Genomic DNA, 18,409 nt, shown 5'->3' on the forward strand with positions numbered 1-18,409 from the left:
AGGGTTGTTGTAATAAAGTTGTTGAAGGGCTATTTTTGTGTATGTTTTTAATCGTGTTGCCGAGCATATAAGACTATTTACTGAACAATACTTAACCAGTGCTTACACGATAAGATATACCTGATTAAAGACAGTTGAGTACTGTGTTGACCAGTAAAGGAAGTTGTTAAAATTTAGAGGAAGATGCTTATAGCGTTACTGTAGATTTACCATACATCCCATTACACTTTTTGTTTTGGTTATTATAAAATTAGAGGGTTCGGGAATACCACTTTTTACGAATATTGAGCTTATTCAAATTGAATTAACACGCTTACTATGCAAAGCTTGGGTGTTAAATGTGTGTGTGTGTGTGTGTGTGTGTGTGTGTGTGTGTGTGTGTGTGTGTGTGTGTGTGTATGGCAGCAGATATATGGCTGGGAAAATAAAGTGAATACAAACGAACGTGAACCCAAGTTGAAGTTTACTTCCATAACATTAGCTGTACTATGCTCATTTCTACGTACATGTTTATCCTCAAAAAGAAACAATCAATTTCCCATAGAAATCCTAAAAGTGTGCTCCTTATTTATTATAATGTTAATTTTGGCTGTGAATATAAACGAACATGAACCCAAGTTGAAGTTTGCCTTCATCACGTCAGCTGTACTACGTTCATTTTTTACGAACATGCTCATCTTCAAAAAGAAACAAAATCGTTTCACCATAGAAATCCTAAAAGTGTGCTCCTTATTTATTATAATGTTAATTTTGGCTGTGAATATAAACGAACATGAACCCAAGTTGAAGTTCGCCTTCATTACGTCAGCTGTACCACGTTCATTTTTACGAACATGCTCATCTTCAAAAAGAAACAAAATCGTTTTCCCATAGAAAGCCTAAAAGTGTGATCCTTATTTATTATAGCGTCAATTTCGGGCCGAAGTTGACGCTATAATAAATAAGGATCACACTTTTAGGCTTTCTATGGGAAAACGATTTTGTTTCTTTTTGAAGATGAGCATGTTCGTAAAAATGAACGTGGTACAGCTGACGTAATGAAGGCGAACTTCAACTTGGGTTCATGTTCGTTTATATTCACAGCCAAAATTAACATTATAATAAATAAGGAGCACACTTTTAGGATTTCTATGGTGAAACGATTTTGTTTCTTTTTGAAGATGAGCATGTTCGTAAAAAATGAACGTAGTACAGCTGACGTGATGAAGGCAAACTTCAACTTGGGTTCATGTTCGTTTATATTCACAGCCAAAATTAACATTATAATAAATAAGGAGCACACTTTTAGGATTTCTATGGGAAATTGATTGTTTCTTTTTGAGGATAAACATGTACGTAGAAATGAGCATAGTACAGCTAATGTTATGGAAGTAAACTTCAACTTGGGTTCACGTTCGTTTGTATTCACTTTATTTTCCCAGCCATATATCTGCTGCCATACACACACACACACACACACACACACACACACACACACACATTTAACACCCAAGCTTTGCATAGTAAGCGTGTTAATTCAATTTGAATAAGCTCAATATTCGTAAAAAGTGGTATTCCCGAACCCTCTAATTTTATAATAACCAAAACAAAAAGTGTAATGGGATGTATGGTAAATCTACAGTAACGCTATAAGCATCTTCCTCTAAATTTTAACAACTTCCTTTACTGGTCAACACAGTACTCAACTGTCTTTAATCAGGTATATCTTATCGTGTAAGCACTGGTTAAGTATTGTTCAGTAAATAGTCTTATATGCTCGGCAACACGATTAAAAACATACACAAAAATAGCCCTTCAACAACTTTATTACAACAACCCTGTATATACAACATCTACTTTTTTTATTAAGGTTAGTTTCCCTACAATTAAGTTATAAATAAATCGTCAGTGGTTTCATTAATCAATAACCAAATATAAAAAATCTGCTATGTCATTTCGTATTCTGAATATTGCTTCCTCATATGGGGCTACACACAATTCTTACATAACAGAATCTCTTAAAAGTTGAATTTTCTATAGCAGCATAAAAGTGATTGATCTTCCCACATTTGGCGCAAAATAGGATCTAACGTTCAATTAGACCATTTTTTAGACACAGGTGCTAGTGCCTTAATTTATTATGATACCTTCATATATGATTTTAGTTTCCATTTTCAGCTAAGGAAAACAATAGGATTTTTACTTAAAAATTCAATGTCTACATAGGCATTCTATAATAAATTGTCCCTCGAAATAAACTTTATGGTTTACTAAAGTTAATAAATGATCACATTCTCTCACTGAATGTATCATATATTATTCCAACAGTAATTTTCTATATGTAAAATACCTTATGAATGAATGGTTGGAAAATGTCTTTACTCGCTCTGGATTTTAGGTAACACTTGTATTCCAATCTCTGTGAGATTCAACCGTTTGCGCCTAGGTCTTCCTAATGGTTGTTTTCACTTAAAATCGTTCCATTCTACCTACATAACCTGCTCATGTGAGCCTCCTAGACCCTAAAATTGATTACTCAACCATATATGTTATATAGTTCCCTGTTTCTTTCCCTTAAAGTAAGCGAACAGATTTTAGGAAAAACACGCATAATTTTAAACCTGAAATTTCTTAACAAGAGATTTTCTATGGGATAATAACCAAAATTCTCTGCTTTGTTAGTTAACCGTGTAACAATTTAAAATACTATTAAGACTTTAATTTGCCAATCACATATCTTTAAATTATTATTTCATTAATGCAGTGGTGCACTAAATAATTAATAAAGTGAATATTTCTGCTATTTGGGGATCCCTCATTTAATTTCCGTGGCAATTACTTAGTGGTTCCCTTCAATGTGATTTCAATTTTATAGATAATTTTAGCAATAATTAATATGTCCGTTGATTTTCCTCTTTACTTATTTTTCATTACCAATAATTTGTCTTAAATAGTGAATTCCTAACCTAATTAAACTAACTAAGTAACCTTATTTGTTTATAAAACCTAAGATTAACAAAAAAGCTCTCTATTCACATCTATCCTTAGCCAATTGCATGTACTTTGTACTACGACATCCATCTTAATATTGTCCTCCCATTTCCGGCTATATTTTCTCTTTTACTGGTTAAAAATTTGAAAATTATTTCCATCCTAGCGGTACATAATTCCGCCATTTTCCATTTTGATCCAAATATATATGTTTAACTAGTACTACAGTAGTCCCACGTAATGTACTCGCTAACGTTGTCGCTATGCTGCAAGCGGTTTCCAATCCCGGTGGTTATAAAAAATTAAAACAGCTTTTTCACGCTATCTAACTTAAATACAGTTTTCCGTGCTCAGCCAAATGTCCAAACAATACATAATGTGTACGTCCCTTCCATTTCCCCGAACTCATTAACAACGTCATCCCTCAAACGTAACAGTTTAAATAGACATAATCTAAATCCTAACTAGTAGTACTCATCTCATCCAAACTGTTTATCTGTACTATACATTTGCGCAACCTGTGAAAGCTTCTCAAGTTATTGTTCTACACGGATCAAAATTTTTTAAATTTTGCCAATAAAAAAAAAAATCTAGTTTGTTTCAGAAATCCTCATTCTTCTTTACACCAAAATTTATTCATGATTCAACAGTTCTTTTATAAAGAACAAAATAATTTAAAGTAATTTACTCACAAGTTTCACTGATTCTTCAATCACATGATCATCATTCATTTGCTTTAAATTATTCTTTATCATTCATTTCCATGAATCTTTAAAATTACAGTGAAACCCTGTCAAAAATTACACTGAAACCCTGTCAAAAATTACACTGAAATCCTGTCAAAATTACAGTGAAACCATGTCAAAACTTTTGCTAAGATATTATTTTAGTAAAAAAACCTAACAACACAATTCTTGTAAGTTATATTTCAAAAGTAATAATAAGATTAAAATACTTTTAATGTAAAACCAATGTCAAATTCGTTTCAAACTCACAACTCTTGGGGAAAAATCAGGTAAAAGTATGCAGTCGCCTAAAAGAAATATTCAAGTTAAACCAAATGTTTCCTAGAACGCCCAAATTTAGTTCAATATTTTACTTTTCATTATTGTCACAGCCTTATAGTTGTCTTTTTAAAAACAACGAGCAAACAATCACAAAGAGGGAAAAATAATCGCTATAGGTTACCCTTCAAATGTGTTTTGAAAATCACAAACACCTTTAAAGTTAAAAAATTAGAAACCATTGTCAAACACAACAAAAAATCTACGGTCAGCAACAAATATCCAATACTAATCGAAGGGACAAGGAATGATTATGAAATAAAACACTAAATTATAACTAGTCATATTCTAATTTCTTTCTTTTTTTCTTTTTATTATTATTATTATTATTTGTCTATATACATATCCTTTTTTAACGATCTTTCTTTTTACAGTTTTTTCATCCGTCGTTCTAATGCTATATATTTTAATACAGCGCCAAATTCTATTGTATTTTTTTCTTTATTCACATACTTTTCAAAAATGCGAAACATTTCTTTAGTGTCTTTCTTCGTTAATTTAACATAATCTTGTTGTTTCTTCTGCTTCTTTTCCTTCTTCGTTTCCTTTGTACTTTCATCTTCACTATCTGATACTAAATCAATAATTGGAATCGTTTTGCCCTCTTCCATGCTTCTGAAACAGAAAAAAAAATCCAATATAAGTTTTTTCAAGTCAAAATAAAGTATCGTTTAATACATACTACAAAATATGTAATTATTTTACCTAATATCTTAAGGTTTATTAGCTGATAATTTATCGTCTTTCAAGCAAATACCGTACCATGTCCGTAAATATTGCAACTCTATGTGATCCAATTATACATTTGAAAACTCCAGTTTAGTTCTTGAAATACTACATTAATTTTGACTCATATAGCTTTGGTGTTAAACAAAATGCTACAACTATATTAGCATGAAAAAATCAAAGTTATCTTCTCCTTTTTTTCTCTTATTGTTACTAATGGTATTCCTCTAATAAATAAGCAATAGTTTTAAGCAAAATACCGTTCCACTAAATACTACAAGTGTATGTAATATTTTCTAACACCATGGTTCAATTCCCGGTGGTCATTTCAATTTTACATCCACCCCTTCATACTTCGTTTCACGGTCCATGCTATGTTGCATACAATACTGATTACTGCAACCATCTACCGTCTATACCTTTCTATCAACTTGTCCCTTACATATATAATCTTATTGTTTTCCTTTAGGTCCACGCAATAAAGCTTTTGTTCACTAACTGCTTTTTATTAACCATACGCAACTCATCGAGGTCACTCAAAAGCGCCATAAGCGCATTACGTAAAAATATTACTGTTTTCTAGCCTTGTTCGTTTATTTTTATATGTTGCTACCTTCTCTGTGAATTTAGTCATATTTCCAAATGATAAATGAACGTAACACATAATTGGCAACCCACCCTAATACTGACAATTTTTATGCCGTAAGCAAACTTATGGATTTTCTTCTTTATAAAAATTAGGGCAATTTCAAAAATATTATTATTATTATTATTATTATTATTATTATTATTACAATTAAAGTATTTTACCCGGCAACACCTTCCTTCCTTTATGTTCAACTTCGTGTAGCGCTATTCCCTTTAGTAGTGTATGCGGTCTTTCATTCAACTCCCAGTGCGCTTAAAACAATTAAAAGCTTTTTTCCGAACCACCCGCCCTAAATGAGGTTTTCATCATCAACACTAAGTAAAAGCCAAAATATTCCAAGTCCCGCTCTTCGTTCATTTTAACCTAACTTAGTATCTATAATTGAAAAACTCTACATACTAATTTATATGACTTTTCCCTTTGCCTACTATCATTCCATTTACCGTCTTGCATTACTAAACTAAATTATATTTTCCAATTTAGCAGTTTTCTCTTACGTTTCTCCACTTTTATTATTATAAAAATGGCATCCAGTCTCTCTCTCAACTACCACATATTTATTTATTTAAACATCTTCATTCAAAAGACAACACTTCAAAGTTAGTGCATCTATTTCTCATACAAGGGATTTTCCTAAAAATTGGTGCTAGGAATTTTAAGTTCATTTCCCTACGTAAACTTTTCTTCCTTCACATTACGTAAATGCCAAGGTAGTCCTATCTAAAGCGCGATCAAATATAAATCCTAAGTTCTATACTAATTAAGTACTATACAGTAATAATAATAATTCACAATAATACATTATTTCTACGTAAAATTACTATTTCTTTTGCTCTAATGCATAAGTCCCTAGTTCAATTCTTAATAGGTAAACAAACAGTGTGTGCGTGGGTTTCCTTCCACTTTATTCAAAGGCCAATTTAAAAACTATTTGCTTTAGCCTACCCTCAAAATTAATTTGTAAAAAAAAACAATCCATTCCCCTTCCCTCCCACAACGCAGCGCTATTCTCATGTCCACACAATATCAAACTTAGTGTAAGGCTTACTTATAATTAGTCAAAACAAATTAGGTAAGGTATATTTCCCTTTTCTGTTATTTCCAAAGGTCCTTTTTAAAAGAAAAGCATTAAACTGCTAATGTATATACAAAAGGTTAGCAAAAATAATAATAATTATTAATTCAATATTACCTTCCTCCTACATATTGCCTAAGTAGGTTTTAAATGAACAGATAATATTTTTATTAACTACTAAATCCATAATGAGTTTAAAATATACAATTACTATTAGAATATTACACTAGTGTTACCCCCCCCCATACAAGTCAATATATCATATACTCAATAATAAATATAATTTATATGTTCCCCCTCATAAATCAACTCGCTACATTACATTAACATAAGTAAGTTCCAAACAATTTTAATAGGATACTCAAAGTAACAGCGCTATATTAAATGCAATTCTATTCAATCTAATTTTACACAATAGAGTTTTGTGTTTCTTTTCCAATCAATACGTTTCTCCAATAAAATAATAGCGCTTATTATTCTATTCCTATAATATTTAATTAATGTACTATTACATTGTTCATATTTCACAAAAATATTTACTTTATCTAAGTTACGAAAAATAACAATTAGCATCCCTTTCTTAATTCTATGCAAATATAAGTTCTCCCAATGGGCGGGTTTCAATGCTGTTTTCCATACCTTTAAGTTTCTAAATTAATTAACACAATAGCAAACAAGTTTGCTACCAGCTCCCTCCTTTCTATTATAAATTAATACTTGTACAATGCAGGTCAAAAGCCAAACCATTTGTCACTCCCCTCTGCTTTTTTTCTTCCCATTCACAATACAAAACTTTACCCCTAAGTTAACAATATATATGTACTTACGTTTTTACAAATTTCCAGTTCTGTTCCACTAAGCAAAAATACTCTTCCTAAAAAGAAAAAAAATAACATAAAATTAATAAATACTACTACAACAAAAATCATTTTTTACTAGTACTACTAGCAAATATCAAAACAACCCCTAACATTCTATAATAGCTCAGTGATTATTTCAACTGCATACAATCCCTGGTTCAATCCCCAACTATCATAAAATAAAATTTCTGCTATCCACCATTTTATACTTGGTCCCTCAGTTTAATTCCCGCTTGCTCGCTCAAAAAAGCTAAATAAAATTCTTTCTTCAACACATTCACAAATAGCATGCCCACAAAACGCGCTCTGCATCTATTTTCTGTATTCATAACATCTAATGTGCCATCTACTGCATATACTACGCGCTCTGCATCTATTTTCTGCATTCATAACATCAATAATGTAAAAGCTATTCCATTTAGTACGCGCTTTGCGTCTATTTTCCGCATCCATAAAATCTAATGTATACTATATACACGATAGCAGTCGCTAACATCAATAATGTAAAAGCTATTCCATTTAGTACGCGCTTTGCGTCTATTTTCCGCATCCCTAAAATCTAATGTATACTATGTACACGATAGCAGTCGCTATCATACCGCCGCTGTGCTAATGCTGTATCTTTCATACCATGTTACTCTCACCCGCTATACAACTAAGTTACATATCCATAAGTATAATTATATACGTCATCCCTTAATATCATTCTCAACCATCATATTTACTAAATGCTAAATTTGCATTTTCATACGCTATATACGCCATCCGTTCATGCTGTTGTCACCCATTGCATCCAACTATTTTCCGTACGCTATATACGTCATCAATTAATACTATTGTCACCCAACACGCATTATACATGTATTTTCCATACGCTATATACATCATTACTTCATGTCGCTATTACTCATTATGCTCCTATACGCAATATAGTATACTTTTTTACAATGTGACATTTATTGCCATTAATATTCACTGTACATAAAAACTTGGCAATGTCGGCCATCTTTGTTTAAAATCTGCAACTTTGCATACTATAAGCGGCCATTTCCACAAATATCTCTTACGCACGCTTCACCATAATACGCTACCATCAAAACCATATACGCAATGCCCGCATTTTTTTTTTCATCGCACCGCATCGCAAAATACACGGGTCGCATATACTTCGTCACAAAATTAGCGGTCACAAAAATGGCAATAACGCAAAACAAATCAAGTTCCATACACAAAATCATTCACAAAAGTATATTCCGCATACATATAAAATCAGTTTACTATAAATCAAGTAAATTCCTATGTTCTTTCATTCAAATCATGTACAGTTTCTACTATACATTAGTATCAGCTACCCCAACGTAAAGTGTGTTAAGCCATCAATGTGTTCTGCCATATGGACATTAGGTAAGTAAACTATTTCTTGTTTTATTCCACTATTCATAAGCTCGGACCAACACAACAATATACTAACTTAAATTTCATTATTGTCTGCAAGCTCGCATAGCGTAGTCACACTCAACACTCTCGTCTTTGGTGCTTGGGGGTCCCGGGTTTAATCCTAGTTCCCGCCAAGTAAACTTCGTAGTAAACAAAAACCGTATACGTGCAATTTTTTCGGGAGTTCCTTCCACTTTCTATATACTTTTTTTTTTCTTTACAAGTTTCATAAAACCAATAAATAGTGCCTTTTACCTCACCGGCATAATCGTCGTACGTAACACAATAAAATCGTTACATAGTTCTCTCAATATTTCCCCTTTTCCGCCCATCATCATTCATTTACTTTAATCATACGTCTCCCGTTAAACTCACAGATCTCATTTCCCAAATGTACCATACTTTGTATGCTAAAACAGTCTCTTTTTTTTTCCCCTACATATTTAAATAAGGCAATGTCATTTAAAACTTGTACACCATTTATTCATTCATTCAAAATCTTTATGTTCGCCATTGCTTCTTACTCTGCTAAAAGAAAAAACAAAATGGTGGAAAACCACCAATAACCAATTTATCTTAACCAACACTCCACCCATTAAAGTCAACCCTTCTGTCAATGTCTTCAGCCCCGCCTTCCTGTCAATTTTCAACAGCTTAAAACTCCTTCAGGTCAATTTTCAAACCCCCTGCCAGATAGTAATATCTTTAGCCCTGCCTACTGTCATTCAACGCTAGTCATACTTAACAACACTTCAGCCATTTTAAAAATCAAGCAAAGTCTCTTCATTATTTTTATAATTCTGTTTTAAAATTACATGTAAATAGTTTCTTTTTTCAAATAAAGCTCTTTTAACTTCCGCGCTTGGCTTCAAACCCCAGCACCAAAATAAACATCCGTTGTAGCTAGCGTACGCATCTTTACCTTCAAAAGCCGGGTTCCATTCCCCCGCAACAGCTAACATACACGTCTTTGCCGTAGCAAAGCCGGGTTCCATTCCCGGCATTAGCTAACGTGCGCGTCTTTGCCATAGCAAAGCCGGGTTCCATTCCCGGCGCCATCTTATGTCTTTCAAATTGTTAATATAATCATTATAAGCAAAGTCTTGTAAGCATATACAACAATATAGCCTCGCTGCCAATAATTAATAATTGCCAATAATTGAGTTAATTCAAAAGCAACTCAACAATCAAAGTACTACCATTATATATCTAATAACAGGGCATTTATCTCATCTTATATTTTTTTTTAATATTCAATTCATATAAATAAATAAAATTCCTTACCTTCAATAATAAATCCAACCGTTCCAATCAAATTACACCGTCTACAAACAACTTAGCACTTAAAAACACAACATTAAAATCATGTAAGGCAATATACTTTATTTATAAATCAGTTTTGCTTCTTATCCACAAAAGGAGGAGGGATTTATCTTCGCCCACGTATTTCATCCCACGTTCATGCAAACGAAATCAATATCTCTATGCTTATTATCCAAAACTTCCCTTTTGCCCACGCAAAAGGAGGGAAGTCTGCTCCAATTAAAACAAGATGATACACATATCATTACTTCCTTTGATATTCTAATCCAACACACAAGTTACGTGACTCAAAGCATATATTGCTTTTTCCCTAATTATCAAATTATACGTGACTTTATTCATATCTTATATTCAGTTTCCGCTACAAAAGGGGAGAAAATAAATCATATCACAGCCTCTTCCGCTCTAATTAAAATATCATTAAAGATTTTTCAAAGTATCAAACTTTCTTCCGCTCCAATTATCGACTCACAAAATTAATCATTCTTGATAATGTTTATCACTTCCGGGTCTAATCTCCCCCAGTGCTATTCAAGGGAACACAGTGATAATTTCCACTGTACACTATACGATTTAATATGGGAATTAAAGTCTTATCAAACCCGGACTTCCTGAGGACATCTATGCTATTTTCTACTGACGCAAACCGTCTTCAACATTGGGGGGGGGGGGGAAAAGACCGTCTTCTTTTTTCTTTTTTGTTAAGCAATACTCAAAATACGGAAAATGTGCTAGTAGTCGGCCATTTAAGGGTGAATTCCATTTCGAAAAATTATTAGATGCAGTTTTTCTCATGTTTCGTGTTACTATTCAGTTCAAAATCTCTTGTCGTCGCGAATTCTGTCGAGAATCTGAAGCTTAAAACATACAAAACAATAATCATGCCTGTTGTACTGTATGGTTGCGAAACATGGTCGCTTACTCTGAGGGAAGAACATAGACTGAAAGTATTTGAGAATAAGATCCTGAGACGAATATTCGGATCCAAGAGGAACGGGAATGGGGAATGGCGGAAGCTTCATAACGAGGAACTACATAATTTATACGATTTACCCAACATTGTTAGGGTCGTCAAGTTTAGGAGGCTTAGTGGGCGGGTCATGTAGCTAGAATGGAAGAAAGTAGAAACGCTTTCAAAGTCTTGACTGGAAGACCAATCGGCAAACGACCATTAGGAAGACCTAGGCGCAGATGGGAGGACAATGTTAAGATGGATCTCGCAGAGATTGGAATACAAAGTAGAAACTGGATGCAGTTAGCTAAGGATAGAAGTCAGTGGAGAGCTTTTGTGAACGCGGCACTGAACCTCCGGGTTCCATAGGCTATAGAGTTAGTTAGTTAGGTTTTCTCATAACATCACCTTCACATCACGTATGTATATACAACGAATAAAGCTTAAAACGTGAATACATAACATGATTATGCGCAAAAGTAAATTATGAACTCGATTTTTAATATTTTTTCAAAATCACCTTTAAAAATTCAGTAGTCGGCCACCAGTTACCCAGAGGTCAGCCAATATTCACCCCAGTAGTCAGCCACATTTAATATCACGGATTTAAACGTAAATAAACGACATAGCCTGCATTAGGCTTGAATTAAACTCAGCTGTTACACATGACACACTAAACTCTTTGTGTATATCTAAATAAAAGTACAAAATATAGCGTTTAAAATATACTTATTAAATAACTTTCTAAAATAAGCTATGCAAACTTATTCAAATGAGCATAGGCTTACGTTCTTAAACAGACCAGAGTGCTTAACAAAGTATTAGTAACAGCACAGTCTCAAAAGTTAAAGGAAAAAATCTGTCGAAACTAATAAGCTGTTTCTTGATATCATAATGTTTTAAATAATACGAACTTTTGGTCACATAACATCAGCATACTTTTTAACCATACATAGGACACAAAATCTTTTTCGGAAGCTTGAACATATATTGTACATAGTTGTACATTTTAGATGACACCAACGTTCACAGGAGTCGCAACTTATACTTTTAAGTCTTCGATGCAAACTATACACTTAACATGGTCCTTAGATCGGTTTGATGACTTCTCTTCTAAATTATTCATGCTCCTATGGTCTTCGTGCTTTCGCCCTTTAGAAGATGGCTGAGATTTATTCTTCATTTCCAGTCTCCTTTGGTTTCTCTTCATCTTACGATATGTGTTCTGTTTTTCGGTTCTTTTCTTCTTCAGTCTTTTTAAATCCTCGTAGTTTCTCTAGTTGTTTGCTAGTTAACGCCACAGGAGTCTTGTTTTTTTATTGGTCTAGACCAAAAGAAGTGTTTTTTAAAAATCTGGATGGGGTGCTTCGTTAAAGACAGTACCGGTAACTTCTTGGATTCTTAGAAATCTGCTCTTCCAAATGGGATGGAACATCCGTGTCATGTGTTGCAATATCTAATAATGGTAGGTCTATTTCATCTGAGTTAATGTTCTCATTTTCTTCGCTCTCGTTGGTCGGGTTCCTTGTTCTGTCTTCATGTTCCTCACTAGGTACTAACAAACCAGAAGCGGATATTTCATACGTTCCTGCAACTATATTTTCTAACACACCAAACAACACTTCAGTATTAACTATGGTACAGCTTAATTTTGATCGTCTTGTAGATTTGTGTTAATTTCATCCAATGATGTGGAAACAGTTGGAATTTGAAGATTTCTAGTTTCTGTACCATCCGTAATAGAATCAGCAACAACAACATTTGCGGTTTCTTCAAGAATTAGATCAACATTCATTCCTTTCTCCTCAAGATTAGTTTCCAAATATTCAATCACTGCCTGCCCTTCATATTTTAGAGAGATAATTCAGACCAGTAATAAATCCTTAATCTTTTTTGATCCTCAGTTCCAGGAAAATACAAGAATTGAAATGGCTGATATTATAATTGGATTATTCTTGCATGATGCTACTAGTGACCTTATAACAGCTAATATTTCATTAATTTTTTTTAGGAAAATCTTATACGTATTAGTTAAAATGCCTCAGTTGTAGAACTGTGCATTTAAATTGAATGGATGATAGGTGGCTGACTATTGGAATATAGGGCTATGAATAGAATAGTCGTCCGTTGGAAGTAATTGGGGACGGACCACTGGGAAATGAAGTCAAGGGTCTTTTATCGCTACTTCTTGTCTCGAGCATGCTTTTATCTGCAAAAGTAGAAAATTCTAATGCGATAACATAAAATCATGCATATTTCCAGTAATCAGCCCCTAATGGCTGAGTACCGGGAAACGTTATCAAAAATGCAACTTGTGGTCAGCCCCCCTTGTGTCTACGCCTACGCAGTATCTTGTTTTGTATCAACACCCACGAAATTTTTAACAAACTACATACATTCATGCATCGAGGAAAGAAATGATTCATATTATTTCACAATATTTTTTTTTAAAACCTAACTTTGAAGTAGTTTCTTCTTTCTTTATTTTTTTTTAAATTAACAAAATGCGCACTTTGCTCACTTGCATCAACAGACCTCAAATGCTAATTTTTCTTTCCTGCCACGAGACGTCATACTAGGCCAGAACACGTGAGATTGACTACTAGAGCTCTGATTTAGGTTTTAGTTGACTAGCCTATTCGTTTGATAACAGGCTAATGCATGTTTACTTAATTTCTTGTTACTGAACAGTGGCTGACTACTGGAGACGGCAGATTTTAGGCACACTCACCCTATTTGTGATGTTGAAAAACAATCCTGTGGAGGATCAGGGAGCAGAGTTGCCTTCAACGTTGGGAGGCGGTGAGGCTTCTTCTGCGGCGGACATCAATTTCATCTCACTTTCCTTTGTGGCAATCGGACACAAATCATCACATTCCCCCCCAAAAAAAAACACATTTAAAATCCTATTATTGGGGGACAGTCCCCCAGTTCCAAGATTGGAGGGAACATGTCCCCCTCAATCCTCCGGGATTTGCGCCAATGCTTGTGGGTTATCTTATCTTGTACGTTGTCATTATAACAGGTTAAAGAACAGTGATTCACAATAAATAAATAAATAAATAAAAGACTAAGATTTGAGAGTAAATAAATCGTATCGCGAAAATGTTAATGAAAAATAGTAATTGTTTCGAAAGACAATGAGAGATAATAATTTTATAACATGAAGAAACAGAAAGCACTAAAATAATAAGAAGGATTAATTAACAAGAAGGATACTAAATAGAATCCTTCTCATTTTCCTCACCTAAGTAAGTTTTAAGACACGTTTCTCTCTCCTTGTTGCCTAGGTAAATTTAATCCCACTTCTGAAGTTCTATTCATGTGTGTATTAAGATTAAAAGTGATATCATGCACAATTATTTGTTTTTTTCTCTTCTAATACTCTTTATCCAGTTTTTGTTAGTTGAAATATATACTCACTAAACATTAACATAACTGACTGAGTGTATCTAGCAGCACTATTTACTAGTTCCTATGCACCTTTAAAAATTACGGTGAAATTTTGCTTTGATTTTAGACAACAAATTAAACGCTGCAAAGTGAAGTGTTCTTAATTTAAGCTTTACCTATTATAAGAGTTTAAGTAGGCATCTATGAGAACTTAGACGTCCTCTGTTCTGTGTTGGATGCCTAGATTAACGTATGTCACATTTTTTTTATATCATTAAGGAAACAATCCTGAATAAGAAATCATCATCTCCAATAGCAATTACATTCCTTTGACGTATTCACGTTTCAGATACACTTTTTACCCCATACATTTCACCAGTTTTTCCTTACACAGTATAGTGATAATACATATATAACTATAGGCTTTAATTTTCCATATATTGTGTATTAAAGTATAACCCCGAAATTACTGTAATATCAGAGTTGTTACCCAAATCTAAATAAGATGCCTAAGACAAGCCTTATACTTATTTCGTTCCATAAGACAACACACGTGAAACTCACAAAGAAGAAAATATGAAAGGCATGCTGAATATATTCCAACATATCATACAAAGGACTCATTTGGATTGAGCATAACATCTGTTATTCATACACTTGATGGACATCTACTTCGACGTCAGAGATATTGAAGACTTGTAGTCTTCAGTGTCGCAGATCTCTGTCTAGCTTCGCCTCTGAATGTCTACGACAGCTGCTAACAAACTACATTGTTAGTGTCATCGCTTATTGCCGGTATCTTTTCTGATTCTTACGAATCCTATCTCTCGTATTGAAACACAACATTTGTAGTCATTATATTAAGGTGTATAGTTGCATTATTTATTTTTTTTTACCATTTATTAATTGGGTTTGCATTTTCATTATGTTTTACCTTTGTCTCAGGTAAGATTATGTAAGTAAATTAGTCTGAAATATCAGACAGTTTGGAGAGATATGATAACGAAGTCAGTAAGGCATTAACTTGCTAATGTGCGGCCTGGGCTCGATTCCAGTGGGAGTCGGATCTTTTTGCTTTTTCTACCCTCGTTCAAATGCAACTCTGAGTTTCATCCATCCTATTTAAATATAGTACCTGGAACAATCTGGAAAGGTAATAAGACAGAAACGTGATGTTAACATCAACTTAATGAGTAAAAAAGTCAAGGAAGTGTGTAACATTTATCTCCACACACACACTCCTTGAGCCTCTATGGCCTGCGGGCCGCGGTTTCTTAGTGGTAGAGCGATCACCTCTGGTGTATGGGGTACTCGGTTCGATCCCAACTCGCGCCAAGTGATCTTTGTGGTGGACAAACACTGTGTGCGTGAGTTTTCTCGCGGTTCTCCCGTTTTCTTCCACTTTCTTCATTTCATAAATTAAACATAACTTTCTTACAAGGCTGTCTAATTCTTTATTATAAATTAACGAGAAATGTTACAGTTTCGGAAGTATATCACTTCCTTCTTCAGACTACTATTCCAACTGAAATCATAGATAACATAACATAATTTGTTATCTCTACCAATCAAGAATCATCTTTTTCATTAAAATTCAAAATATATGCCCATGGTTGTATGCATTTTTATAAAAATATCTATGTTTCTTCATTTCTTATAATCTGTTGTATAATATAATCGTTGTTATTGAGATTGTAATCTGGGTATTCTAATTCAAAAGACCAAATGCGGCGTCTTTCTGTTCTTGTTTTATTTGGTTGGCTGATTGATTGGATTTTAGTATGTCGTTCAGTAGGGAGACTATGTAAGATCTCATGGACCTACAGATTAATGGGGATCCGTACCACATAAGCTTCCACCGAGAATTAAACCTGGGTCTCCCACGTCAAAGATTATTTTGTTTTTATAAATGAACGTTAGATTACTTTACGCACTCCATTTAAAATCTCTGTAACAGAATTGATACTAAATATAAGATTGATTCGTTGAATGTCTAACCTATTGAATCAATTGTCTATCAAGGAGTGAGTCCCGTGTCCATTGAGTGACTCTCATTTTCTGGTAGCAGAAGGTTTGAATGAAACAGAATATTCCATGTCTGATCCGTATACTTTAACCTTTTATTTTTACAAGATAATCCTTAGGAAACTGTCTTTACTTCTATGAGGGAATCATGTCCGCCCTAAAATCGCAAATAATGGTTAATAGCATGAATCCACTGCAGTGTAGTGCGTGGATGTTAATGTGCTCGTGTGCATTATGACAAACAACAAACATAGCCAATAGCGGCTGTGAAAACAACGGATTGGCTTCGGTCACTGATTGGGCATACAAAATCTTGTCGAACACTATGATAAATATTTAAAATAACATGGTTACTATGTAGAAAATTATCTTAATGCATGAAGAGGAAATAACCAAAAATGTATGGTACTATCTTTAGTCGTTTTCTTTCTATTGACAATCGGACCTTACTTAAAAAAATAGTCCTCGTACATTATGAGATATTGTGTTTGGTTATGACTGTACCAACTTATGCATAGTGGTTTTCACTTCTTCATTTTTCGAAAATAATTCTCTCTCTTTTTCGGTCATCGCCTCTGTTTACGGTAACAAACTATAAAAGTCACTGGGGCGAAATCTAGAGAATAGAGCGGGTATATAAGACACTCAAATTTGACACTCTTGATCTTGAACATTGTAAAATGGGTAGCATGGAGTCAGGTGTTGTCATGAAGCAACAAAATAATGGAGTCAGGAGATCTCGTTGTTTGCTCTTGATTGAAGGACAAAGATAATATTGAAGCAGACCTGCATACTAAGCTCAGATCACTATTTCTATTGTTTCAATATAAGATTCCAAAACTCTTTCTTTTCATTTCAAAAGAGAGTAAGCACGGTTTTTCTGCTGATGTTTTGGTTCAGATCTATCTATCTATCTATCTATCTATCTATCTATCTATCTATCTATCTATCTATATGCTGCTTTCCTTGTCGCTGTCTTTTGCTTCGGTTAGTAATAGTAGACTCAAATTTAATCCTCTGTAAAAATTCTGAACGGAAATCCAACTCTTTCGGTTTGAAAATGATGCTAAAGTTAATCATAGGCATCAACATGAAAGATTCTCAATTCAGCAGTCAAATAACGTAGCACTTATCTTGCAGATACTTCACTGAACACCAGGACTTTATAGACAATAATGTGTGCTGAAGCGACACTAATATCCAAAATGGTAGCTATTTGCTTCACACTAATACGGTTATTTTCCTTCACAAGCTCTTCCACTATAGCGATGTTCTGGCTCGCAACTTTCTCTATACACATATGTATATACTTAATTCAAGCACATACACAAATCATCGTACTGAACTTTCCCCTGTGATGAATTTCAATTGGCTCAACACCTTCACAAAAAAAACACCTTACAGACAGCTGCTCTAACGCGGTGCATCTCAGCAATGAGACGTTCATCTTTGCACTAACGCAGTTTCTTTGTTCAGTGTTCCTTCATGATGCTTTCTCTTGATGATCATTCTTACAGCAACGACAACGATTGTCAATTCACCAACAACTTTTTAGTATCTTGTCGCATTTTTAATGTTATCATTTGAATACCCCTCGTAACATACCCTGAGTTGATTAGTTGAAACACAATAGCTACTTTTATTTATTTTTTTACCTCTTGTTTTCATACAGCATGAAGTTCATTCATTTCTCAAGTTCTGTCATGAAAATCAATTCTATGCGCCTTCATTTCCAACAAATATAGGCATAGCTTAACTGTTATCGGTAATCACCAACAGAGATTTTGTGATTACCAATACCCACCGGTGAAGGCTGGCAATAGAAATTCAATTTCCAACATTTACAAGTTTAGAGCCGTGATTACTGCTAGTCGCAGTTGCTTTTCGGTAATTACGATATTTCCAATTTATATGTATATATTTAAATGTGTTACT

At 33.8% G+C, this 18,409-nt stretch overlaps 2 protein-coding genes across 2 annotated transcripts in view; both read right to left on the reverse strand.

The window, feature by feature from the left end:
- LOC145693098 (TWiK family of potassium channels protein 18-like) overlaps window positions 1–18,409 on the reverse strand; it is a 1,093,215-nt gene that overhangs the window by 710,306 nt on the left and 364,500 nt on the right. The window lies entirely within an intron of this gene.
- On the reverse strand, window positions 4,338–12,266 carry LOC145692234 (uncharacterized). Its single transcript, XM_081767531.1, has 3 exons — window positions 12,105–12,266; window positions 7,312–7,358; window positions 4,338–4,649 (listed from the first exon to the last, which is right to left on the reverse strand). The coding sequence occupies exons 1-3, from the start codon at window positions 12,264–12,266 to the stop codon at window positions 4,403–4,405; spliced, it is 456 nt and encodes a 151-aa protein (XP_081623657.1). The 3' UTR covers window positions 4,338–4,402.

The sequence above is a fragment of the Thermobia domestica genome, chromosome 8 (assembly GCF_964235325.1).
Source record: "Thermobia domestica chromosome 8, izTheDome1.hap1.1, whole genome shotgun sequence".
NCBI lineage: Eukaryota > Metazoa > Arthropoda > Insecta > Zygentoma > Lepismatidae > Thermobia > Thermobia domestica.

Excerpts from the sequence above, each read along its gene's own strand:
- LOC145692234 (XM_081767531.1), bottom strand. The coding sequence starts at position 12,266 with ATGAAGAGAAACCAAAGGAGACTGGAAATGAAGAATAAATCTCAGCCA. Across the intron at positions 7,359-12,104 it reads TTTGCATCGAAGACTTAAAA|GAAGAGTATTTTTGCTTAGT; the intron begins GTATAAGTTGCG and ends TTTTCTTTTTAG. Across the intron at positions 4,650-7,311 it reads AACTGGAAATTTGTAAAAAC|AAGCATGGAAGAGGGCAAAA; the intron begins GTAAGTACATAT and ends TTTCTGTTTCAG.